This window comes from Muscardinus avellanarius, assembly GCF_963383645.1.
Source record: "Muscardinus avellanarius genome assembly, chromosome: 3".
Classification (NCBI taxonomy): Eukaryota; Metazoa; Chordata; class Mammalia; order Rodentia; family Gliridae; genus Muscardinus; species Muscardinus avellanarius.
Window position 1 is genome coordinate 22,879,020 of NC_137788.1, and position 25,743 is coordinate 22,904,762.

General features: G+C 46.0%; 1 protein-coding gene across 1 annotated transcript in view; it reads left to right on the plus strand.

Moving 5' to 3' along the window:
* The window catches only part of SESN2 (sestrin 2), a gene marked incomplete at both ends in the record, with an annotated part of 33,221 nt that extends 27,751 nt beyond the window's left edge, over nucleotides 1-5,470 (plus strand). The window contains 2 exons of the mRNA XM_080693212.1: nucleotides 4,443-4,587; nucleotides 5,384-5,470. Coding sequence (XP_080549338.1) covers nucleotides 4,443-4,587; nucleotides 5,384-5,470 — 232 coding nt within the window. The remainder of the gene's footprint in view (nucleotides 1-4,442; nucleotides 4,588-5,383) is intronic.
* Nucleotides 5,471-25,743: the final 20,273 nt, after the last annotated feature.

A 25,743-nucleotide genomic window follows, 5' to 3' on the forward strand; every position in this document is an offset into this window, starting at 1 on the left:
TCCTTGTTTCGTTTCCTTCTTGCCTAGTATACTGTTTTTTCAGAGGAAATTTATTTCTTTGTTGATTTTATTTATTTATTTATTTATTTATTTATTTATTTAGTGATACTGGGGGTGGAACCCAGAGGCTTTCTACCTCCGGGCTATACTCCCAGACCTATTTTATATTTTATTTGGAAACAGGATCTCACTAAGTTGCTGAGAGCCTCACTAAGTAACTGAGGCTGGCTTCGAACCTGCGCGATCCTCCTGTCTCAACCTCCCAAGCGTGGGGATTACAAGCGTGCGCCACCACGCCCGGCCTTCTTTGTTGATTTTAAAAGCTAATAGGAGCCAAGTATGGTGGTGTACACCTATAATCATAGTACCTAGGAGGCTGAGACAGGAGGATCACAGGTTAAAGAAAAGCCTTAGCAACTTAGCAGAACTCTTAGCAACCTAGTGAGATCCAGTTTCCAAACTAAAAAAAAAAGGGGGAGCTTGGGGGACTGGATGTGGTGGCACATACCAGTAATCCCAGTACTTGTGAGGCTGAGACAGGAAGATTGTAGATTTAAGGACAGCCTCAGGAAATAGTGAGGCTCTCAGCAACCTAGCAAGACCCTCTTTCAAAACAAAAATTAAAAAAGAATAGGGAGCCGGGCGTGGTGGCGCACGCTTGCAATCCCAGCATTCGGGAGGTTGAGACTGGAGGATTGTGGTTTGCGGACAGCCTCAGCTACTTAGTGAGGCCTTCTACAATTTAAAATAGGTCTGGGAGCCTGGCGTGGTGGCGCACGCTTGTAATCCCCGCACTTGGGAGGCAGAGACAGGAGGATCGCACAGGTTCAAAGCCAGCCTCAGCTTCGTAGTGAGGCTCTCAGCAACTTAGTGAGACCCTGTTTCCAAATAAAGTATAAAATAGGTCTGGGAGTATAGCCCGGAGGTCGAATGCCCCTGGGTTCTACCCTCAGTACCACACACACACAAAAATAAATAAATAAAATTAAAAAAAAATAGGTCTGGGAGTGTAGCCCGGAGGTCGAATGCCCCTGGGTTCCATCCCCAGACTTTCAAAAACGAAAAAAAAAAAAAAAGAAAAGAAAAAGAAAGAATAGGGATTTACCTTGGAGGCAGAAAGACCCTGAGTTCATTTCCCAGTCCCCACCCAAAAAAAACTAAGAGTAGTGCTCATTGTTTGAGCTTTATAAATAAAACTTTTGTGTGTGTATGGTACTGGGATAGAACCCAGGGGCATTCTACCTCTGAGCTACACCCCCGGCCCTATTTTTTTATTCTTTATTTTGAAATAGGGTCTCACTGAGTTCCAAAGGGTCCACTAAGTAGCTGTGGTTGGCTGGGAACCACGATCCTCCTGTCTCAGCCTCCCAACTGAGATTATCAGCTGGGATTACAAATGTGTTCCACCATGCCTGGCTAATAATTCTACTTCCAGATATAACATGTGTAATTCCAGTTCCTGGGAGGCTGAGACAGGAAGATTGCAGGTTTGAGATAGCCTTAGCAATTTAGTAAGACCTATTTCAACATAAAAAAGTAAAAAAGGCTTGGGGTATAGCTCAGAGGTAGAACCCAAGGTTTTCTTTTCTCTTTTCTTTCTTTGTGTGTGTGTGTGTGTGTGTGTGTGTACGCACGTGTGTGGTACTGGGCATAGAATCCAGGGGCTTTTCTACCTCCGGGCTATACTCCAAGACTTTTTTTATCCTTTTTTGGAAACAGGGTCTCACTAAGTTGCTGAGAGCCTTACTAAGAAGCTGAGGCTGGCTTTGAACCTGTGCAATCCTCCTGTCTCGGCCTCCCAAGTGCTGGGATTACAAGCGTGAGCCACCACGCCCGGTAAACCTAAGGTTTTCTGTGCTCCATCTGGTCTACCTCTAAATTACATCTCAAGCCTTTTTTTCCCCCAGTACTGGGGATGGAACCCAGGGGCTTTTCTACCTCCAGGCTATACCCCCAGCCCTATTTTATAATTTATTTGGAAACAGGGTCTCACTAAGTTGCTGAGAGCCTCACTAAAGTAGCTAAGGCTGGCTTTGATCTTCCTGCCTCAGCCTCCCTAACGCTGGGATTATAAGCGTGCACCACCACACCTGGCTTTTTTTCTTTTTCTTTTAATTAAACTAAACTGGATGGATGGCATACACCTGCAATTTTAGTACTTGATTTGGAGGATGAGACAAGAAGATTTTAGGCTCTAAGCCAGCCTCAACAATTTAGCAAGAACCTTTTTCAAATTTTTTTTTTTTTAAAGGGAAGGGAATGGGGTAGAAATTGGATAAGGGCTAAAATGATGTGTGCATGTATGCCTTTAACATCTTGTACTCCATTAAGATATATGACTATAACCAGGTATGGTGGCGCACTCTTGTAATCCCAGCATTTGGGAGGCTAAGACAGGAGGATTATTACAGTTAGTAGACAGCCTCAGCTACTTAGTGAGGTGCCTTGCAATTCAATGAGACCCTGTTTCAAAATAAAAAATAGGGCTGGGGGTGTAGCTTGAAGGTAGAATGCCCCTGGGCTCCATCTCCAGTACCACAAAAGAAAAAAAATAGATGTATGCACAAATAAAGAGAGAAAATGCACAGAGAGAGAGAGAGAGCACGCGAGAGAGCCTGGCGATGGTGGCACACACATGTAATCCTAGTGCTTGGAAGGCTGAGACAGGAGGATCACAGGCTTGTGGCCAGTCTGAGCAATATAGTGCGGTTTTCAGCAACCTAGCAAGACCTTGTTTCCAAGCAAAAAATAAAAAGGGCTGGGGTGTAGCTCAGAGGTAAAATACCCCTGGGCTCAATTTCCAGGTCCACTCCACAAAAAATTATCTATGAAAATGGGATATAGTTCAGTATCCCAGTGACTGTGTGGACACACATACAAACATACACACCTGTCACCATGCCCACCTGGTGACACATCCCAGCACTTCAGAGACTGAGACAGAAGAATCAGAGGTTAAAGATCAGCTTCAGGAGCTGGGCGTGGTGGTGCGCACACTTGTAATCCCAGCATTCGGGAGGCTGAGACCGGAGGATCATGGTTCGCCGACAGCCTCAGTTACTTAGCGAGGTCCTCTGCAACTCAGTGAAACCCAGTTTCAAAATAAAGAATAAAAAATAGGGCAGGGGGTTAGCTCAAAGGTAGAATGATCCTCTCGGTTAAATCTCTAATGTCCCCCAAAATTATACCCTATTATTTATTTATTATTTTTGTGGTACCAGGGATGAAACACAAGGGCATTTTATCTTGGAGCGACACTCCCAGTCCTATTTTTTTTTTTTTTTTTTTTGCAGGTCTGGGGATGGAACTCAGGGGCATTCAACCTCCAAGCTACACCCCCTGCCCTATTTTTTATTCTTTATTTTGAAACAGGGTCTCACTGAATTGAAGAGGGCCTCGCTAAGTAGCTGAGGCTGGCCACGAACCACGATCCTCCAGTCTCAGCCTCCCAAATGCTGGGATTACAAGCGTGCGTCACCATTCCCAATTCTTATTATTTATTTATTTATTTATTTATTTATTTATTTATTGTGGCACTGGGGATGAAACCCAGGGACATTCTACCTCTGAGCTACACCCCCAGTCCTATTTTTTTATTTTTTATTTTGAAACATGGTCTCACTGAGTTGCAATGGGCCTCAGTAGCTGAGGCTGTCCATGAACCATGATCCTTCTGTCTCAGCCTCCCAAATGCTGGAATTACAAGGGTGTGTGCCACCAAACCCAGCTCTATTTTGTATTTTGAAACAGTATCTCACTAAGTTGCAGAGGGCCTTGCTAAGTAGTTGAGGCTGTCCTCCAACCTGTGATCCTTCTGTCTCAGGCTCCCAAGTCCTGGGATTACAAGCCTGAGCTATCACACCTGGCTCCCCTTTTATTTTGTGATAAGTTCTTGCTAAAATGGCCTATGCTAGCCGGGTGTGGTGGCGCAAGCTTGTAATCCCTGCGCTTGGGAGGCTGAGACAGGAGAATCACGCGGGTTCAAAGCCAGCCTCAGCTGGTTTAAGAGACCCAGTTTTCAAATAAAATACACAATAGGTCTGGGAGTATAGCCCGGAGGTAGAAGGCCCCGGGATTCCATCCCCAGTACCACCAATAAAATAAAATAAAATGGCCCATGCTGACCTTGAATTTGTGATCCTTCTGCCTCAGCCTACCAAGTGACTAGGATTACAGACGTGGGTCACAGCGCTCAGCTAATGCAGAGTAGTTTTGAGGATTCTATCAGTTCCTTTCCACATGGAACATAGTACTGAATACATGTCATTCTCTGTGCTTTCCTTGAAGTGGTCCCCTGCACGTTTGGTGGCCTGTGACATATTTGCAGTTTTTCTAAGAGGAACCAGGCTTCGTGTTGCCTCCCACCTTCTGATTTTTCTTGCCACTCTCGAGCTCCCTTTGGAACAGACTGTGAGTCGTGCTTTTGGGTTCTTTCCATTCAGATACGATGACTATGACTATGGGGAGGTGAACCAGCTCCTGGAGCGGAACCTCAAGGTCTATATCAAGACCGTGGCCTGCTACCCCGAGAAGACCACCCGGAGAATGTACAGCCACTTCTGGAGGCACTTCCGCCACTCGGAGAAGGTACAGTGTATGGGCAGAAGTGGACAGGTCCAGGGGTGGGGTCAGGACCCAGCGCAGGGCCCGCCTGAATCTCGCCTGCCGGGTGGGACGCCTGAGCACTCTTCTCCTAAGTTCGAGTCCTCATCTACTGTGTGATTTCAGACTCCATTTACTTACCTAGAAAACAGGACGATGGGTGCCTGCTTCACACAGTGCCCTCAATGGCGGCCTGGTCAATACAGGTTCAAATCCCAGTACCGTCCCTCAGTAGCACTGTGACTCTGGGCAAGTCGTTTTGCCTTTCTGAGCTTTGCCTTGTTACAATGGAAGTAAACACAGCCTGCAGCACACATGGCGGTGCACATCTGTAATCCCGGGGCTCAGGAGTCAGAGACAGGAGGATCCAGCTCGGCTACTGAGCAAGACCTTGTTTCAAAGTTAAAAAAAAAAAAAAAAAAGAGGTCTGAGAGTGGAGCTCAGAGGTAGAATGCCCCTGAGTTCACTCCCCAGTACCAAAAAAGTAAAGAAAATGATTACTGCCTAAGTTTCAGGTTTTTGGGAGGATAAAATGAGAGGTCTGGAAACTCCTGTTCGCACACGGGTGCTCCGTTGGTGGTGGCCCTTGCTTTAGTCTTGTGGGACAGGGAGTAGTCATGAGGCGGGAGGCATGTGCTGGGAATTCTTCAGCAGCCACTGCTCCAAGTGCCCAGAGCCCCAGCAAAGGCTGAGCGTCTCTGCGGGCGAGGCGGGCCATCACAGGTGTCTGGGAGGGTTTGTCCAATCAGGGTCGGTTGTCAGCAAGCCTTGGTCTCTGCAGGTCCACGTGAACTTACTGCTCCTGGAGGCCCGCATGCAAGCTGCCCTTCTCTACGCCCTGCGCGCCATCACCCGCTACATGACCTGACTCCCTCCGGCACGGGATCCGCACCCGGAGCACCCGACTCTCTGCAAGGACTTCTTCGTCCGGAGACAGACCCAGGACCCTTTTTGTCCCATGCCCATCCACCCCACATGGGGGACGGAGTCGTGTGATGTGCAGCCCCCGAAACACACCCTCCTCTTTCTCCTCACTGGAATGGACAGGACCCTCGCACTGACTCTGGGAGCTTGGCCCCGCCCTTGGGAACTGGAAGAGGACTAAGAGATTCCCAAGGGGCCATGCCCTTTCTCCTCCCTGCCCCCAGAGGCAGAGGACACAGGAAGGGAAATGTGCCAAGCTCGGACTTACGTGCCAACAGGCTGGGGCCCAGGCACCACCGTGCTGTGGCCTTCCTGGACTGGGAAGTCACTGGCCCCCAGGAGTGGGGCGGTCACCCCCGGGCACCAACACTCCAGGCAGCTTGCCTTCCCTGCCCCTTATCTTCGATGCCATTACCTCTGCCTGCCATTCACCTGTCAATGTGAAAGTCAGGGTCACGGCTGGTCTGTGTGCCCAGATCCCCAAAGCCTTTTCTGTTGGACAACCCAAGGGCCTGTACCCTGGTTACCCGAACCCTACTTCAGTTCTTTTACCTCCTTTACCCTCCTTCCCCTTTCTCCTCTGCCTGGTGGTGTGAGGCCCTGGGAGAGGGGCCAAGCATGTCCAAAGAGCAGACGGTCTCTAGAGAATGGGGCCGCCGTTGTTCACTTTGCCTTCTCAAGAGGAGGAAGTATTCAGTGACAGATTCTCTGTATTTGGGTCCTTTGTGGTTGAGGCCAGACCTCTCAGGGCCTCATCCTTGGAGCCTCCATTGAAACCTGGGAGCAGCAGAGGGAGGCTTTGGTCTTCCCAGGCTGGCCCACCTCCAGTCCCCAGGGGCTCTGCCGAGGACAGTTGCCAAGAAGCTGAGCCTTTCTAGGCAGCTGAGGTGGCACTGGGGCCCAGTAAGAGAGGCAGATGCCAGGACTCTTACTGGGGACCTGCCACTGGTTAGGTGACCGTGGCCACATTGCCAAAACTCCTGGACACCACAGTTGCAGATGGAGGGGTGGAGCTGAGGTCTGCCGCTATCTGAGGCTTTGCTTAGGGTCCTGAGGCCAACTTGCCAGCAGCAAACTGATTTTTCTTCTAAAATCTCATAGGCCTCTGGGGACCCCCATGCCCATGGTCAGTATCTCCAGGCTGCCTTCCAAGGACCATCCCATTCCCAGGTCCCATCTGTCCTGTATCTTGTATTTTCGGTGGATTGGTTGGGGGCCCGAGCAGCCAAGGACTGGTCCCAGGCACTTTCTGTAGCAACAACTGTGAATGATGACTTCCCTTGCTTTTCTTAGCAGCAGGTGCCTCCTCTTAGGCCAAGTTCGGAGGTGCCCGAGAAGAGCAAGGGCCAAATGCTGCTGCTTCTGAGCCTCCTCCCTGGGGCGCGGCAGGAGAGAGGCCCGGCCAGCGGGCCACATTTCAGACCCGTGCAGGCACGGGAAAGCAGTGGCGCCCCTTGGGCCTGGAAGGCGGGTAGAAGGAAAAGGGCCCCAGCATGGGGGTTTGAGCTCTAGGGGAAAGGACTCTGTAAACGTCTGCTGGGTGGGTGGGTGGGAAGGGGTGTCCAGGGTTCAAGTGCACACATCTCTGGCCTCGCTACGAGTTCTGTATGACAAGAAATAAAAGTTCACCGAGGTTTTGTTTTGTACTCCTTGCTAATGGACTGTTTTTCCATTTCCTGAAGGTCAGGGTTCATCTCTGAGCACAAGCAGGGCACTGTGATTGCATCATGGACTTGACCTGACAACCCCTGCCCTGCTTGTGCCCAGAGACCTCAGGGCTGGAGTTGTTGGCATTGAAATTTGACTTCTGCCAGGAACAGTGGCGCAAGCCTGTAATCCCAGTACTGGGGAGGCTGAGGCAGGAGGATTGCAAGTTTGACGTCCGCCTCAGTCACTTACTGAAACCATATCTCAAAATAAAAAATAAAAGAAGCTGGGTGTGATGGTGCACACCTGTAATTCCAGTGCCTGAAAGACTGTAGCAGGAAGATCGCACACTGAGACCAGCGTCAGCAACCTAGCGAGACCCTGCTTCAGAACAAAAATAAAAAGGACTGGGCTTGTAGCTCCAAAGTAGAATGACCCTGGGTTTAACTCCCAAGTAAGATTTTTAAATAAAATAGGGCTGGGTGTGTAGCTCAGAACACTCCTGAGTTCAACATCTAGTACCATACACAAAGATAAATAAATAAAGGTCTAGGGATTTAGCTCAGTGGAAGAGTACCCGGCATCCCTGGGCTCTTTTTTAGTATTAAAAAAGAAAAGTCTACTTTTCCTTTAGGTGTCCAACCCTGCCACCCAAATGTGATTAGTCTGACATTGTGGAATAATGATGTCCATGCAATTTTTCTGACTATGCCTGGCCCTGGGCTGGGTCCTTGGAGGCCATTTTTCAGAATCTGCAGCAATCCTGCAAGAGAATTGACCCAGAGTTGAAATGACACTGCTAAGGTCACACAGCTATTGGTGGAGCCAGATCTGTCTGACCCTGAGGCCTTAGCGTCTCACCTTGATGTTTTACTACTAGACTCCCCCTGGGACAAAAGGAGGCTGTTTAACAACCTGGGAGTCCCACCCCACCCCTAGCCTTTTTTTGTTTTGTTTTGTTTTGTTTTGTTTTGTTTTGTTTAACTGCAGATGGAACCCAGGGCATTATACCTCCTAGCTACACACCCAGCCCAATTTTTTTTTCTTTTCTTTTTTTTTGAAACAGTGTCTCGCTGACTTGCAAAGGGCCTCACTAAATAGTAGCTGAGGCTATCCACAAACCAGGATCCTCCTGTCTCAGCCTCCTAAGTGCTGGGATTACAAGTGTGGGCCACCAAGCCTGGTTTATCCTTTATTTTGAAAAATAGTCTCACTAAGTTGCAGAGGGCCTTGCTGAATTGCTGAGGCTGGCCACTAACATGTAATCCTCCTGTCTCAGCCTTCCAAGTACTGAGATTACAAGTATGTGCCACCATGCCTGGCCTAACTGCTATTTTCTTTTCTTTTTTCTTTTTTTTCTTTTTTTTTTTTTTTTTTTTTTTGGTGGTGGGGTACTGGGACCCAGGGGCATTCTACCTCTGAGCTACAACACCCCCCCAGCCTTTTTTTTTTTTTTTTTTTTTTTTGCGGGTCTGGAGATGGAACCAAGAGGCATTCTACCTCTGAGCTATACCCCCAGCCCTATTTTTTATTCTTTTTTTTTTTTTAAACAGGGTCTCACTAAGTTGCGGAGGGCCTCATTAAGTAGCTGAGGTTGTCCACGAACCGCAATCCTCTGGTCTCAACCTCCTGATTGCTGGGATTACAAGCGTGCACCACCACGCCCAGCTGGTTGCCTGCTTCTTCTTATTCTTGGTTGCCTGCTTCTTCTTATTCTTACTCGTCTCTCTCCAGCACCAAGGAGGTAGAACCAGGCATGAGGACTTAGATGCAACCTCTAGGTGTGCCTTTGCTGTTTATAACTGTGTGACCTTGGTCACATTTCTGAACTTCTCTGGGTGTCGGGAACTAGCAAGCCCATCAGGAAAACCACATCATGACTAAGAGCGCAGGCTTCTGCTGGTCACCACCACCATCAACTGAGAGCTAGTCCACAGGAAGCCTCTCACGATTGACTTCATACTCCCTTCTCCCTGAAAAACCTTTTCATTTGTATAGTATTTCTCTGCTTGATTTTCCTTCTAGAGTCTTAGGTGTGAGTGAAAGTGAATCAAACTTGAAGTCCAAACTTGTGAGGCAGGTCAGAGGACCCGGGGATACAGCATCGCTTTCTGGGAGGTGGGGGAGGTGAGCAGTGAGTGAGGGGCCGAGATCCAGACCCACCAGCCCACAAGCTGATGATTCAAATTAACGGCTGAAATTGGACAAAAGAGCCAGGCGTGGTGGCGCGCATGTAATCCCAGCATTTGGGAGGCTGAGACAGGAGGATCACGGATCATGATTAGCCTCAGCTATTTAGTGAGGCCCTCCGCAACTTAGACCCTGTTTCAAAATAACGCTTGTAATCCCCGCGCTTGGGAGGCAGAGACAGGAGGATCGCGCAGGTTCGAAGCCAGCTGTGCGCTCTGGCTTAGGAGACCCTGTTTCCAAATAAAAATATAAAATAGGTCTGGGAGTGTAGCCTGGAGGTAGAAGGGCTTCCAGGAACCCCAGTACCACCAAAACAAAATAAAGACCAAAAAAAAGGGCAGAGGAGCCGGGCATGGTGGTGCACGTTTGTAATCCCTGTGCTTGGGAGGCTGAGACAGGAGGATCGCACAGGTTCGAAGCCAGCCTCAGCTACTTAGTGAGGCTCTCAGCAACTTAGTGAGACCCTGTTTCCAAATAAAATATAAAATAGGTCTGGGAGTATAGCTCAGAGGCAGAAAGCCCCCAGGTTCCACCCCAGTACTACACACACACATAATAATTAAGAAGAAGAAGAAGAAGAAGAAGAAGAAGAAGAAGAAGAAGAAGAAGAAGAAGAAGAAGAAGACGACGACGACAGGGGGTGTAGCTCGAAGGTCAAATACCCCTGGGTTCCATCCCCAGACCCACACACACAAAAAAAATTGGTCAAAAGTTGAAGGCTAGCTGGGCTGGGCGTGGTGATATAGCCCAGAGATAGAACATTCCTGGGTTTTACACCCAGTACCACACACACAAAAAAAGTTGGAGGCTGAGACAGGAGAATGGCAGGTTCTCGGCCAGCATCAACTACTTAGGCCCTCTCCAACTTAGACCCTGCTTCAAAATAAAAACAAAAGTATCAGGTGGGCATGTAGCTCAGAGGTAGAATGCCTCTGGGTTCTATCCCCAGTACCACAAAATTTTTATTTTATTTTATTTTTGTAGAGATAGAATTTTATTTGGAGGTAGAATGCCCCTGGATTCCATCTCTAGTATCACAAAAAATTTTCTTATTTTATTTTTGTGGTACTGGGGAATCCTACTTTTTATTCTTTAGTTACAAAGGGCCTAACAAAGTAGCTGAGGCTGTCCGCAAACCACAATCCTCCTGTCCCAGCCTCCCAAGTGCTGGAATTACAAGCATGTGCCACCATGCCTGGCTAAAATTTTGTTTTTCATGCTGGTGGTTGAACTCAGGGTCTCACACATGCTAGGCAAACTCCACACCCCCACCCACCTAGGGTTTTATTTTCTTTTTCAATTTTCATTTCTTTTCTTTTTTTTTCTTCTTTTTTTTTTTTTGCAGTACTGGGGATTGAACCCAGGAGCATTCTACCTCCGAGCTACACTCCAGCCCTATTTTTCATTCTTTATTTTGAAACAGGGCTTCATTAAGTTGAGGAGGGCATCACTAAGAAGCTGAGGCTGGTCTCAAACCTTCGATCCTCCTGTCTGCGCCAGCACACCTAACTCCCTAGGTTTTTTTTTTTTTTTTCTATCTATGATTATAATCATCTCCATTTGGTCCCAAGTCCCAGGAAGGCAGGTGCTTCTTTTGCCTGGTGTGTTCTGTCTTATTTGTGCAGTAGGTATATAGTTTTACCCACTAGAATGTCTACTCCAGTGCTGGACACAGCTGGCAGCACCCAGCCAACCGCAGCTCCTGGCACTGGGCTAGGCTCTGTCTCCAACTCTCCCTTCCTGGTTGTCCCTTAGGGGCGGGCTCTCAGGCATTTGGTGTCAAAGAGTGCCTGGACTTTGGAATCAGACAGATGAAGCTCAAAACTGACTGCAAGTCCATCTGGAATGAGGCAGAGTATAAATAAACAGAACCAAGTGCCCATGTGAGCTTCAGTAACTTTAATTTCCTTATGTGTAAAATGGGAATGTTACCTCATACATTAAAATATCTGTTAACTGGTTGTGGTCGTGCAATGCTGTAATCCCAGTATTTTGGAAGGCTGAGACAAAAGGATCACAGGTTCAAAGCCAGCCTCATCAGTTAATAAATTTATTTAATTATCTATTTTGTGATACTAGGGATTGCACCCAGGGGCATTCTACCTCTGAGCTACACCCCCAGCCCTATTTTTTATTCTTTATTTGGAAACAGGGTCTAACTAAGTTGCAGAGGACCTCACTAGGTAGCTGAGGCTGGCTGCCAACCTGCGATCCTCCTGTCTCAGCCTCCCAAGTACTGGGATTACAAGCGTGAGCCACCACGCCTGGCCAATTTTATTTTTTATTTGTAACAGAGTCTCACTAGGTTGCTGAAAGCCTAAGTTGCCAAGGCTGCCTTTGAACCTGTGACCCTTCTGTCCCAGTGTCCCAAGTACTGGGATTACAAGCGTGCACCACCATACCCAGCAAAGACATTTGGGGACAGTATGTTTTCAGGAACAGAAATATGAGTTAAGTGGATCCAAATCCCCATGGTCCTTTCCCCAAATGTTTAGTCATAAGGCTGTTGTGAAGTAAGGCAGCTCAAACCAAAGGACAAAGGGTTCGTATCACCAAATAGTTTGCATCACAAATGCCTTGGAAACCAAGGGGTGAACACTATGTTCAAAACCAGAGTCCTGCAGCCTCGGACCTCGGACTCCTCGGAAGCAAGCGTAGAAAGACTCGCACCTTGCACCTTCCAATCCCAGGTCTTCCTGGCCTGAGTTCCAGCTGTTGTCTGGGTCAGGGCAAACAGAGACCTTTGGGCTATCCCAGATCCAGGATTTGCAGCCCACAGGCTCCTCCCAGTTTCCAGGAGTACTCAGAAGATACATTCCAGGTCAGCAGGAATGAAGTGGGCCCCCAGGAGGACTACGTGTCACAAGACCTGATGATACAGCCAGGATGAACTGGAGAGGGGCACATCAGTCCAGGGAAAGTGCAGTCAAGGTGGGAATTGATTCAGTTCCTCTGCTGTGTAGAAAGATCGAATCCTCTACCTAGAGGACATTTGAACGCCAGCTCTGCCAGCACAGGTGTTTGTCTGGTACTAGGCACATTATCGCTCAGGCACACCTAGCACATACACAATAAATTGTGTGTGTATGTCTCAGTCTTTGCAAAAACAAAATAAATCAAAACTATGAGGGCCATTATCCTTGTTATTTACTTATTAATTTATTGTACTAGGGATTGAACCCAGGGGCTTTCTACCCCTGAGCTACAACCATATTACAGGTGTGCGTGTCACCACTCTTGGCTCCTAACTTCTATTGTGTGTATACACACACACACACACACACACACACACTATAATATATAAATACATATATATATATACATATATGTATATATGTGTGTGTGTGTGTGTGTGTGTGTGTGTGGTAGTAGGGATGGAACCCAGGGGCATTCTACCTCCAAGCTATATCTCCAGCCCTATTTTTTATTTTATTTTTCTTTCTTTCTTTCTTTCTTTCTTTCTTTCTTTCTTTTTTTTTTTTTTTTTTTTTTTTTTTTGGTGGTACTGGGGTGGAACCCAGAGGCCTTCTACCTTCGGGCTATACTCCCAGACCTATTTTATATTTTTATTTGAAACAGGGTCTCACTAAGTTGTTGAGAGCTTCACTTCACTAAGTAGCTGAGGCTGGCTTCTAACCCATTCAATCCTCCTGTCTCAGCCTCCCAAGCGCTATTCTTTATTTTGAGACAGAGTCTCACTGAGTTGCAAAGGGCCTCACAAAGTAGCTGAGGCTGTCTGCAAACCGTGATTCTCCTGTCTCAGCCTCCCAAATGGTGGGATTACAAGTGTGTGCCACCATGCCGGGCTCTGTTTCTATATTTTATGGTGCTGGGTGTCAAACCTAAGCCCTATGCACATGCCAAGCCAAGTGTTCTACCACTGAGCTGCACCCCCAGCCCCAGTGTCCTAATTTGACAAGAGAATAAACCAAGGCTAAAAGAAGTAAAGGACTTTGCTCAATGCTATATGACTAATTGACAGACATTTAGGGAAATGGAAAAATGAATAAATTAGAGTCCCTGCCTTCAAAGACCTAAGAGTTAGCCAGGCATGATGGCGCATGCTTGTAACCTCAGTACTTGGGAGGCTGAAACAGGAGGATGGTAGGTTCACAGCTATCCCCAGCTACTTAGTGAGGCCCTCTACAACTTAGTAAGACACTGTTTCAAAATAAAGAATAAAAATAGGGCTGGGGGTGTAGCTCAGAAGTAGATTGCCCCTGGGTTCAATCCGCAGTACCACCGGGAAAGAGGGGGAGCTAAGGGTTTCACAGAGGAGAGAAAGACTAGTTTCTTTCTTTCTTTCTTTCTTTCTTTCTTTCTTTCTTCCTCTCTTTCCTTTCTTTTTTCTTTTTTTTTAATTTTTTGCAGTGATGGGGATGGAACTCAGGGGCATTTTACCTCTGAGCTACTCCCAGAGCCTTGTTTTTATTCTTTATTTTGAAACAGGGTCTCACTGAGCTGCAAAGGGCCTCACTAAGTAGTAGCTGAGGCTGTCCCTGTCTCAGCCTCCGAAATGCTGTGAGTTCAAGCATGCGCTACCACACTTGGCTAAAAATCTAATTTCAAGCAGAGGTAATGCACAAGGTCCTACTGTAGCGTGCAGGTAGGGAAGGCAAGGCTGAGCTCAACTCCAGATGGGAAACTAGGAAGCCTTCATGGAGGAAACCGTGGTTGAGCAGGTGCTCGAAGATGGGTAGGACTGAAAACAGCCCGACTTTTCCTTCATAGATTGAAGACTTAGAAGCGGGATCAGGAGTGTGGGCCATGGGGAGTCGTATGCAGGTATGGGAACAGACAGCCTGGTTGGGAAAGTTGATATATTGGTGCAAAACTATTTGTTGGAAATTAGGAGGTGTTTAAAATATTTAACAACCCAAAATGGTAAATGCACCAGCTATTCAGAGTGCATATTGAGCTATAAACAACTCTGTAAGACTCTTACCAACCTAGCCCCTGGTTTGAATGTCCAGTAACACACACATACATATTAAGAATAAACTGAGCCGGGCATGGTGGCGCACGCTTGTAATTCCAGCATTTGGGAAGCTGAGACAGGGACAGTCTCGGCTACTTAGGCCCTCTGCAACTCAGTGAGACCCGGTTTCAAAATAAAGAATAAAAAATAGGGCAGGGGGTGTAGCTCGGAGGTTGAATGCCCCTGGGTTCCAACCCCAGACCCGAAAAAGAAATTGAAAGCAGGGTATGGTGGCATACATCTGTAATCCCAGGATTTGGGAGGCTAAAACAGGAGGACTGCAGGTTCTAAGACAGCCGCAATAAATAGTGAGACTCTCATCCATCTAGAAAGAGCCTGTTTCAAATAAAAATAAAATGGGGTTGGGGGTATAGCTCTCAAGTAGAATGCCTCTGGGTTCAATCCCCATTACCACACACACACACACAAAAAAAAAAAAAAAATCCGGGTGTGGTGGTGTATGCTTGTAATGCCAGTACTTGGGAGGCTGTGACAGGAGGATCCCAGGTTTGAAGCCAGCCTCAGCTACTTAGTGAGGCTCTCAGCAACTTAGTGAGACCCTATTTCAAAGTAAGAAATAAAATTGGGCTGGAGTTTAGCTCAGAGGTAAAATGCCTCTAGGTTCAATCCCTACTGCAAATAAATAAATAAATAAATAAATAAAATGAGAGAGAGAGAGAGAGAGAGAGAGAGAGAGAGAGAGAGAGAGAGAGAGAAGCTAGATGCAGTGGCACAATTCAAGACCATTGGCAATAAAGTGAGACCCTGTTTCAACTAAAAGGACTGGAGGTGCACTCCCAGTTAGCACCAAGTAGAATGATGATGGGTTAAATCTCCTGTACCAAAAAGAGAGAAAGAGAGCTGAGCATAATGGTGAATGCCTGTAATCCCAGTACTTGGGAGGCTGATACAGGAGAATTGTAGGTTAGAGAACAGTCTCAGCAGGTGGTACTGAAGATGGAACTCAAGGGCATTCTACCTACACGCTAGACCTCCCAGCACTATTTTTTATTCTTTGTTTTTTGAAACAGGGTCTCACTGAGTTGTGGAGGGCCTCACTAAGTAACTGAGGCTTTCTGCGAACCGCAATCCTCTTCTCTCAGCCTCCCAAATGCTGGGATTATAAGCATAAGCCACCATATCCGGCTTCCCAGATCTTTTTTTATTCTTTATTTTGAAACAGGCTCTCACTAAGTTGCAGAAGGCCTCACTGGGAAGGTTCTCAGTAACTTACCAATACCTGATCCAAAACAAAAGATAAAATAGGGTTGGGAGTATAGCTTGGAGACAGAATGCCCCTGGGTTCAATCCCCTGTACCAAAAAGAAAAGAAAAAAAAAATCACAAGTGCCAGGCATGGTGGCTCACGCCTCTAATTCCAGAATCTGGGAGACTAAGACAGGGATTGCAGGTTTGAGGTCAGCCTCAGCAACTTAGCAAGGTCCTTCAGCAACTTACCAAGACCTTGTTTTCAAATAAATAAAATTAGGCTGGGGTAGAGCTTGGAGATAAATGTCCCTGGGTTCAATCCTCAGCAATAAACACACACACACACACACACACACACACACACACACACACACACACAGATTCACAAGCTTCTTATACAATTGGAACAATTGGAATGCATACAGCAAAGGGCTGCTAAGCTGCAGGCTGTGGGAGAAGCTGAAGAACTTGGCCTTTTCTTCAGGATGTGGTTTCGTGGGGGTCTCCAGGTGCCAGGGTCAGAGAAAATATGTTCTGTGCTGATGGAACCCCTGGGAAGTCCCTACTATAACCTAGTATAGGTGAGACTTGCTCTTTTCTAAATTGGGGCAGTTTGTCTTTTATCTCTGGAGGACAAATTTGCAAGGTAAGCATTTCATAGAACAAGAGTGTTTAAATTTAGCCAGGGTAGCGAGGCGTGTGCTTATAATACCAGAATTTGAAAGGCTGAGACAGGAGGATCTGGGTTCACGGCCAGCCTCAGCTACTTAGTGATAAGGCCCTCCTCAACTCAGTGAGACCCTGTTTCAAAATAAAGAATAAAAAATAGGGCTGGGGGTGTAGCTTGAAGGTAGAGTGCCCTTGGGTTCCAGACCCAGTACCACAAAAAAAATAAATAAATAAAAATAAAAATAAGCTGGGTGTGGTGGCCCATGCGCACACTTGTAATCCCTGCGCTTGGGAGGCTGAGACAGGAGGAGTGTGCAGGTTTGAAGCCTGCCTCAGCTACTTAGTGAGGTTCTTAGCAACTTAATGAGACCCTGTTTCCAAATAAAATGTAAAAAAAAAAAAAAAAAAAGGTCTGGGAGTATAGCCCGGAGGTAGAAAGCCTCTGGGTCCCACCCCCAGTACAACAACAACAACAACAACAAAAAAAAAAAAAAAAAGGAAAGAAAGAAAGAAAGAGAAAAAGAAAAAGAAAAAGAAAAAAAGAGAAAAAGAAATGTAGCCAGGATAAACCGCAAGCCGGGTGCAGCGGTACACATCTGTAATCCTAGTATTTGGGAGGCTAAGACAGGAGGATTCCAGTCTTGAAGCCAGCCTTGGCAACTTCATGAGACCCTGTTTCAAAATTTAAAAAATAAAGCCAGGTGTGGTGGCGCACGCTTGTAATCCCAGCACTTGGGAGGCTGAGACAGGAGGATCACACAGGTTCAAAGCTGCCTCAGCTACTTAGTGAGGCTCTCAGCAACTTAGTGAGACCCTGTTTCCAAAAAAAAAAAAAATAGGTCTGGGAGTGTAGCTCAGATGTAGATTGCCCCTGGGTTCAATCTCCAGTACCACAATAAAATAAAATAAAATAAAAAAGTAAAAAGGGCTGGGGGTAGCCGGGCATGGTGTCACACGTTTGTAATCCCAGCATTTGGGAGGCTGAAAAGGGAGGATCAAGGTTTGCGGACAGCCTCGGCTACTTAGTGATGCTCTTTGCAACTCCGTGAGATCTTGTTTCAAAATAAAGAATAAAAAACAGGGCTGGGGGTGTAGCTCAGAGATGGAATGCCCCTGGGTTTCACCCTCACTACCACAGAAACAAAAGGGATGGCCGTGTAGCTCCGTGGTAGAACCCCTGTGGGTTCAGTCCCCAGAACCACAAAATGAGAAGGGGAAGGAGAATGAGGATGAAGAAGAGGAGGAGAAAGAGAAGCAAGAGGAGGAGGGAGAGCTGGGTGTGGTGGTGCACGCTTGTAATCCCCGCGCTTGGGAGGCAGAGACAGGAGGATCGCGCAGGTTTGAAGCCAGCTGTTCTGGCATAAGAGACCCTGTTTCAAAAATATAAAGTAGGAGCCGGGCGTGGTGGCGCACGCTTGTAATCCCAGCATTCGGGAGGCTGAGACCTGGAGGATCGCGGTTCGCGGACAGCTTCAGCTACTTAGTGAGACCCTCTGCAACTCAGTGAGATCCGGTTTCAAAATAAAGAATAAAAAATAGGGCAGGGGGTGTAGCTCGGAGGTCAAATGCCCCTGGGTTCCACCCCCAGACCCGAAAAAAAAAAAAAAATATATATATATATATATATATATATATATATATATATATATATAACCCCAGTACCACAAAAAAAAAAAAAAAAAAAAAAAAGAGGAGGGAGAAGGGGACTTGTCACAAAGACAGCAGCAGAGCCTGGAACCTGAGCTCACAGCTGCCTAATGTGGGCTCCAAGAGCCTAGGCCAGCCCATGCCAAGCCGCCTCTTGAGCAAGGAGCTCCCAGCCTTGCACACATTCCCCTCTTCCTGACATTGGCCCTGGCCAGTGGCTAGACCAGACTATCCGACAGATTTTGCAGCCAACGTCGGCACCCCAGTTCAGCCAAGCATGACGCCTGTGGGACCAGAGTTCACAGTCTGAGCTGAGCACTCCCATCAGGGCTTTGACAAGCACTGTGTTTTTTAGACACGATGTCCTTTCAAGGCTCGGCCAAACAGCCCCAGCCTGCTGCTTAAGCAGCGGAGCAAGCCTCCGGCCTGAGTCACTGCCCAGGTGGTTTCACAACATGTTTGTGCACTGGGCATCAGAGGCAGGGCGGGTCACTGGTGTCGTCCTGAGCTCTTGGACAGAAAGGTGGCTCCCAGTGACAGGTGCAAGGAAAACTTGGTTCACCTGTGCGTAGCCACTTCTCGCCCAGAGGTTTCTTTGCTTCTTTTCAGCTCCCTCTTTGTTGTACCAGCCTGATCCAAGCCAAATCATAACAAGCCTCAGTTCCATATCTGTAAAATGGGAACTATATACACATCTAAATTATTGCAGCTAGGTGAAGTGGTGCAAGCCTGTAATTCCAGCACTGGCCCAGATGTAGAGATCCCGTTTCAAAATAAAAAATAATCCAGGCTTTGTGGTGCACACTTGTAATCCCAGTGCTTGGGAGGCTGAGACAAGAGTATTGCACAGGTTTGAAGCCAGCCTCAGCTACTTAGTGAGGCTCTCAGCAATTTAGTGAGACCCTGTTTCCAAATAAAGTATAAAACAGGTCTGGGCGTATAGCCTGAAGGTAGAAAAGCCCCTGGGTTCCATCCCCAGTACCACACAATAAAATCAATCAATCAATAAAAAGTAGGACTGGGGGTGCAGCTTGGAGGTAGAATGCCCTGGGTTCCATTCCCAGTACCCCCCAAAAAAAACACCCAAAACAAGTTTCTGCTCAGTTGGGTGTGGTGACGGACCCTTGTAATCTCAGTACTAGGGAGGCTAAAACAGGAGGATTGCAGGTTTGTGATGAGCCTCAGCTACTTAGTGAAGCTCTCAGCAAATTAGTGAGACCCTGTTTCAAAATAAAACAAAAAAACAGAGGTGGGGGTATAGCTCGGAGGTAGAAAGCCCCTGGGTTCAATCTCCAGTAACACTGGGGATTGAATCCAGGGACATTCCATCTCTGAGCTATATACACAGCCCCAGATTTTTTGTTCTTTTAATTTTTTTTTGTATGTGTGTGTGGTACTGGAGCCGGGCGTGGTGGCGCACACTTGTAATCCCCACGCTTGCTTGAGAGGCAGAGACAGGAGGATCGCACAGGTTCGACACGGACAGCCTCAGCTACTTGTTTCCAAATAAAAATATAAAATAGGTCTGGGAGTGTAGCCCAGAGGTAAAAGGGTTTCCAGAAACCCCAGTACCACCAAAAAAAAAAAAAAAAAAAATAGAGCTGGGAGTGTAGCTCCGAGGTAGAATTCCCCAGGTTCCAACCCTAGTACCTCAAAGAACAAAACAACAATAAATAAATAAATAAAATAATATGGTCTGTGAGTATAGCTCAGAAGTAGAATGCCACTGTATTCCATTCCCAGTACCAAAACAAGATAAAATGAAACATCCAGGTATGGTGGCAGATGGTGGCAATACCAGTATTTAGGAGGCTGAGACAGGAGGGTTGCAGATTTGAGAACTCATTGAGACTGAGTAACCAAAGAGAACTTGTTTCAAAACAAAAAATAAAAATGAGTTGGAGTTATATCTGAGAGTTAGTATGTTCCTTGGTTCAATCCCCGGGATCACACAATAAATAAATAAATAAATAAATAAATAAATAAATAAATAAATAAATAAATAAAGCAAGCAAGCAAGCAAGCAAGCAAGCAAGCAAGCAAGCAAGCAAGCAAGCAAGCAAGCCAGGCGTGGTGGCGCACACTTGTGATCCCAGCATTAGGAAAGCTGAGACAGGAGGATCTCGGTTCTCAGACAGCCTCAGCTACTTAGTGAGGCCCTTTGCAATTCAGTGAGACCCTGTTTCAAAATAAAGAATAAAAAAACAGGGCTGGGGGTGTAGCTTGGATGTAGAATACCCCTGGGTGTTATCCCCAGTATCGCAATAAATAAATAAATAAATAAATAAATAAATAAAAACAAATAAGGACTGGTGATGTCGGTTAGTGGCAACATGCCCATGGGTTCCATCTCCAGTACAACAAACCAAAACAACAACAAAAGTCCAAATACTGCACCCCACATAGTGGACTCCTAGTTCTGGCAGCTATGAAATTGGACAGACGCTACCTGCCCTGGTAGGAGGAACAGATGGCGACGCAGAGTCACAGAAAGTGCTTACTCCAGAGCCTGGCACCCAATGGGCGCTGTCAAAGGAAACCTGAGACCCACTGGGTTAATTATCCTCAAACAGAAAACAACACTGACTTCCCCAGACAGCCCGGGAGGGGAGAAACCCAAACAGACAGTTACAGTTCAGCTAAGATAGAGCTAATCTTTAATCTTTTATGGACGTGTGTAATATATTAACTATTAGTGCCTGTCCCCTCCAGGCGGCTCAAACACCTGGTCAAGCCAAGCCAAGGCTGAAGCAGGGGTGGCCGGGGCTAAATGGAAGGGGCAAGTAAATAGGCCAATTACCTTCCTGCAGCCGACTCTCCGCGGCCCCACCTCAAGATTAGATGGCTGATGCTGCCTGTCACCCAGGTATGGGGACGGGAGGGGACTCTTGAGTCAGCGCCCAGTGAAGAGCAATGCACACAGAATGACCTGGCACGTTTTACCTGTCTCCCAGCAAACTAAACTCCCCAAGAACAAGAGTTGTACCATTTAGTATTTGTCATTGGGTGTTTACTCTTGGTGGTTGCTATTAATAACGATGCTGTAGTTATCATAATAGGAAAAAAAATTCAAAAGGGCAAAATGACTAAGGCTGTGTGTCTTTATGAATTATGAAGTCATAAAGTTCAGCTCTTTGCTTTCTCTTTATTCTTTTTTCTTTTCATTTATTTACTTGTTTATTTTATTTATTTATTTATTTATTTATTTATTTATTTATTTATTTATTTTGTAGTACTGGGGATGGAACCCAGGGCCATTCTACCTCCAAGCTACACCCCCTGCCCTATTTTTTATTCTTTTTTTTTTTTTTTTTTTGGTGGTACTGGGGTTCCTGGAAGCCCTTCTACCTCCGGGCTACACTCCCAGACCTATTTTTACATTTTTTATATTTGGAAACAGGGTCTCCTAAGCCAGCGCGCGGCTGGCTTCGAACCTGCGTGATCCTCCTGTCTCTGCCTCCCAAGCGTGGGGGATTACAAGCGTGCGCCACCACGCCCGGCTTATTCTTTATTTTGAAACAGGGTCTCACTGAGTTGTAAAGGGCCTCGCTAAAGTAGCTGAGGCTGTCCACAAATTACAATCCTCCGGTCTCAGCCTTCCAAATGCTGGGATTATAAGCGTGAGTCACCATGCCTGGCTTATTTTATTTTTTATTTACTCCGTGTGTGTGTGTGTGTGTGTGTGTGTGTGTGTGTGTGTGTTGCTGGGGATTGAACCCAGGGGTATTCTACCTCCAAGCTACATCTCAGCCTTATTTTTTATTTTTTATTTTGAAACAGGGTCTCACTAAATTGCAGAGGGCCTCACTAAGTAGTTGGCTGTGAACCTGCATCTTCCGGTCTCAGCCTACCAAGCACTGAGATTACAAGCATGCACCATCATGCCTGATTGTGTTCGCTTGTTTTGTTTGTTTTTTGGCACTGGGGATTGAACTCAGAGGCATTCTACATCTAAGGTAAGCCCTCAGCTCAATTTTATTTCTTATTTGGAAACAGAGTCTCACTAGGTTGCGGAGGGTCTCCTTATGCTCTCAAACCTGCAATCCTCCTGTCTCAGCCTCCCAAGCACTAGGATTACAAATGTGTCACCACACCCGACTTCGGCTGTTTTTATTTATTTTAGTACTGAGGGTTGAACCCAGGAGCATTCTGCCTCTAAGCTACACTGTCAGCCCTGTTTTATTTTAATTGAAAACTGGGTCTCACTAAGTTGCAAAAAGTCTTACTGTATTGGTGAGGCTGTCCTTTCTCAGCCCCAAGTACTGGGATTGCAGGCATGTACCACCACGCCCAGTTTTACATTTTATTTTTTATTAGTATTATTATTTGTATCGGTCCAGTGATGGAACCCAGAGGCATTCTACCTCTGAGCTACTCTCCCAACCCAATTTTTATTTTTTATTTTAGGTTGATGAGAGTTCACTACTTGCTGAGGTTGTCCTTGAGCCTGTGATCTTTCTGGCTTAGTCTCCCAAGTACTGGAATTACAGAACTGTGCCACCTCACCAGGCTAATTTTATTTTGAGACAGTTTCAATAAATTGCACAGACTGGAGTGGAAATTGCCATCCTCCTGCCTTGAATTTCTTTCTTTCTTTTTTTTCTTTTCTTTTTTTTTTCCTTTTTCTTTTTTTTTCTTTTTTTTTCTTTTTTTTTTTTTTTGCAGAACTGGGATGGAACCTAGGAACTTTCTACCCCCGAGCTACACTCCCAGACCTATTTTCTATTTTATTTAGAAACAGGGTCTCACTAACTTGCTGAGAGCCTCACTAAGTAGTTGAGGCTGGCTTCGAACCTGCGCGATCCTCCTGTCTCAGCCTCCCAAGTGCTGGGATTACAAGTGTGCACCACCACACCCGGCATCACCTTTTATTTTGAAACAGGGTCTCACTCAGTTGTGAAGGGCTTCACTGAGTTGCTGAGGCTGGCCATGAACCTGCAATCCTCCTCTCTCAGCTTCCCAAGTACTAGGATTACAGGCATGTGCCACCATGCCCAGCTTGTTATATTTTTATATGCTGTAAGGGAGATATTATGACCCACCCTTCCCCAAGTCTTTTCCAAGTTAAACATTTTGCAGTTCCTAAACCATTCTTCTAATAATAACTCTGATTCACTGCATACCTACAATATACAGCATGTGCCAGGTACTACAAAATGCCTAAGAAGCGAAATAAGCTGCCTAGGGCTACCTAAACAGTGACCAGAATTCAACCCTCAATCTGTCTGGCTCTAAAGCCACACCTTCAACTCTAGATCCTAGTGCAATACTGCCCAATAGAAATGTCATGTGTGTCACACGTGTATTTCTAGAAACTACATTTAAAAAAAAAAACAGACAAACATGGTTATGGTGGTGTACACTTGTAATCTCAGTACTTAAGAGGCTGAGACAGGAGGATCACAGATTCTCGGCTAGCCTCAACTACTTAGTGAGGCCTTCACAACTTATTGAGACGCTATTTGAAAACAAAAATTAAAAAATAGTCACGTGTGGTGGTGCAGGATTGTAATTCCAGTACTTGGGAGGCTGAGACAGGAAGATTGCAGGTTTGAGGACAGCCTCAGTAACTCGGTGAGGCCCTCCAAAACTTAGTGAGGCCCTGTTTCAAAATAAAGAATAAAAAAATAGGGGTAGAAGTATAGTTTGGCTGCAGAATGCCCCTGGGTTCAATCCCCAGTACAACAACATCAACAAAAAGGGCTGAGGCTGTAGCTCGGAGGTAGAATGTCCTTGGGTTCAGCCCCTACTTCTGCAAAATAAAAATTTTAAATTAAAATAAAAAGACATTGAAGAAATTAAATTTAATAAATGGAACTGAGCATGGTGGTGCATTCTTGTAATCCTTGTACTTGGGAGACTGAGACAGGAAAATGCCAAGTTTGAAGCCCAATCCCAGCAATTTATCAAGACCCTGTTAGAAAATAAAAAGTAAATAAAAGGGCTAAGGGTGGAGCACAGAGATAGAATATTCCTGAGTTTAATCACCCAGTACCATAGAAAAAATAAACATTTAAAAATTAAAGTGAAGCTGGTTGAGGTGGTGCACACTTGTAATCCCAGCATTTGGGAGGCTGAGATAGGAGGATGGAGGTTTGTGGTCAGCCTCAGCTATTAATTAGTGAATCCCTTTGCAACTTAGTGAGACCCTATTTCAAAAATAAAAAGAAAGCTGAGAGTGGTGGCGCACGCTTGTAATCCCAGCATTTGGGAGGCTAAAACCAAAGGATTGTGATTTGAGGACAGCCTCAGCTTCTTAGTGAAGCCCTTTGCAACTCAGTGACCCTGGTTCAAAATAAAGAATAACAAATAGGGCAGGGGGTGTAGCTCAGAGGTCGAATGCCCCTGGGTTCCATCCCAAGACCCGCAATAAATAAATAAACAAACAAACAAACAAATAAATAAATAGCTGGCCATGGTGGCACATGCTTTTAATCCCAGACTTAGGAGGCTGAGACAGGAGGATCACAGATTTGCAGCCAGCCTCAGCTACTTAGTGAGACCCTGTTTCAAAATAAAGGATAAAGCTGGGCGTGGTGGCGCATGCTTGTAATTCCTGCGCTTGGGAGGCTGAGACAGAAGGATCGCACAGGTTCAAAGCCAGCCTCAACTACTTAGTGAGGCTCTTAGCAACTTAGTGAGCCCCTGTTTTCAAATAAAATATAAAATAGGTCTTGAAGTATAGCCCAGAAGTAGGAAGCCCCTGGGTTCCACCCTCAGTACCACCAAAAAAATAAATAAAATAATAAAGGATAAAAAATAGTGCTGGGCGTGTAGCTCGGAGGTAGAATGCCCCTGGGTTCAATCTCCAGTACTTCAAAATATACAATACAATATAATACAATAAAAAAATAAATAGAAGAGCCAGACATGGTGGCACATGCCTGTAATCCCAGCATTTAGGAGGCTGAGACAGGAGGATCGCAGGTTCGAGGATAGCTTCAGCTACTACTTAGTGAGGCCCTTTGCAACTCAGTGAGACCCTGTTTCAAAATAAAGAATAAAAAAATGGGGATGGGGGTGTAGCTCAAAGGTAGAACATCCCTGGGTTCTATCCCCAGTACCTCAATCAATCAATCAATCAATAGAATAAAAAATTAAGGCTCAGAGGTAGAATGACCCTGTGTTCCATCCCCAGAACCACAATAATTAATTAATTAATTGATTAATTAAAATTTAGAAAAACAAAGGTATCCTATTATCTATATTTGGCAAAAAAAAAAAAAAAAAAAGGAAGCCGAAGCTCAGAGAAGGGAAGTGAATTGCCTATGGTTGCACAGCTGGGTGGTGGCAGGGCATAGGGCTAGACCCATGCTAAGTTCCTTCCTATAACTCTTAGGCCTCCCCTTGGTCTTTCTATATCATTCACACATTTCCTGTCCATCCTGTGTATGCATGAAAGAGAGAGAGAAAGAGACAGACAGACAGACACTGGGGTTGAACTCAGGGGATTTCTACCTCCAAGGTACACTCCAGTCCTTTTCGTTTTTTTTCTTTTGAAGTAGGGTCTTGCTAGGTTGCTAAATTGAGTGTGGTCTCCTGTCTCGGTCTCTCAGCTCCTGGGATTACAGGCGTGTCTACCACACTGGCTCACTTCCCATAGCCGAAGTCTGCGTAACTCGGCGTCCTTTTGCACATCCTGTTCACATTGCTTTGAATTGCATTTCCTCCCTTTTCGTGTGTGTGTGAGGCCGGGGGTACTGGGGATGGAACCCAGGGGCATTCTACCTCTGAGCCACACTCCTAGCCCTATTTTATTCTTTCCTTTTGTTTTCAAACAGGGTTTCACTAAGTTGCTGAGACTGGTCTTTAACCTGCGATTCTCCTTTCTCTGCTTCCCAAGTACTAGGATTACAAGTATGTGCTGCCACCCCCGAC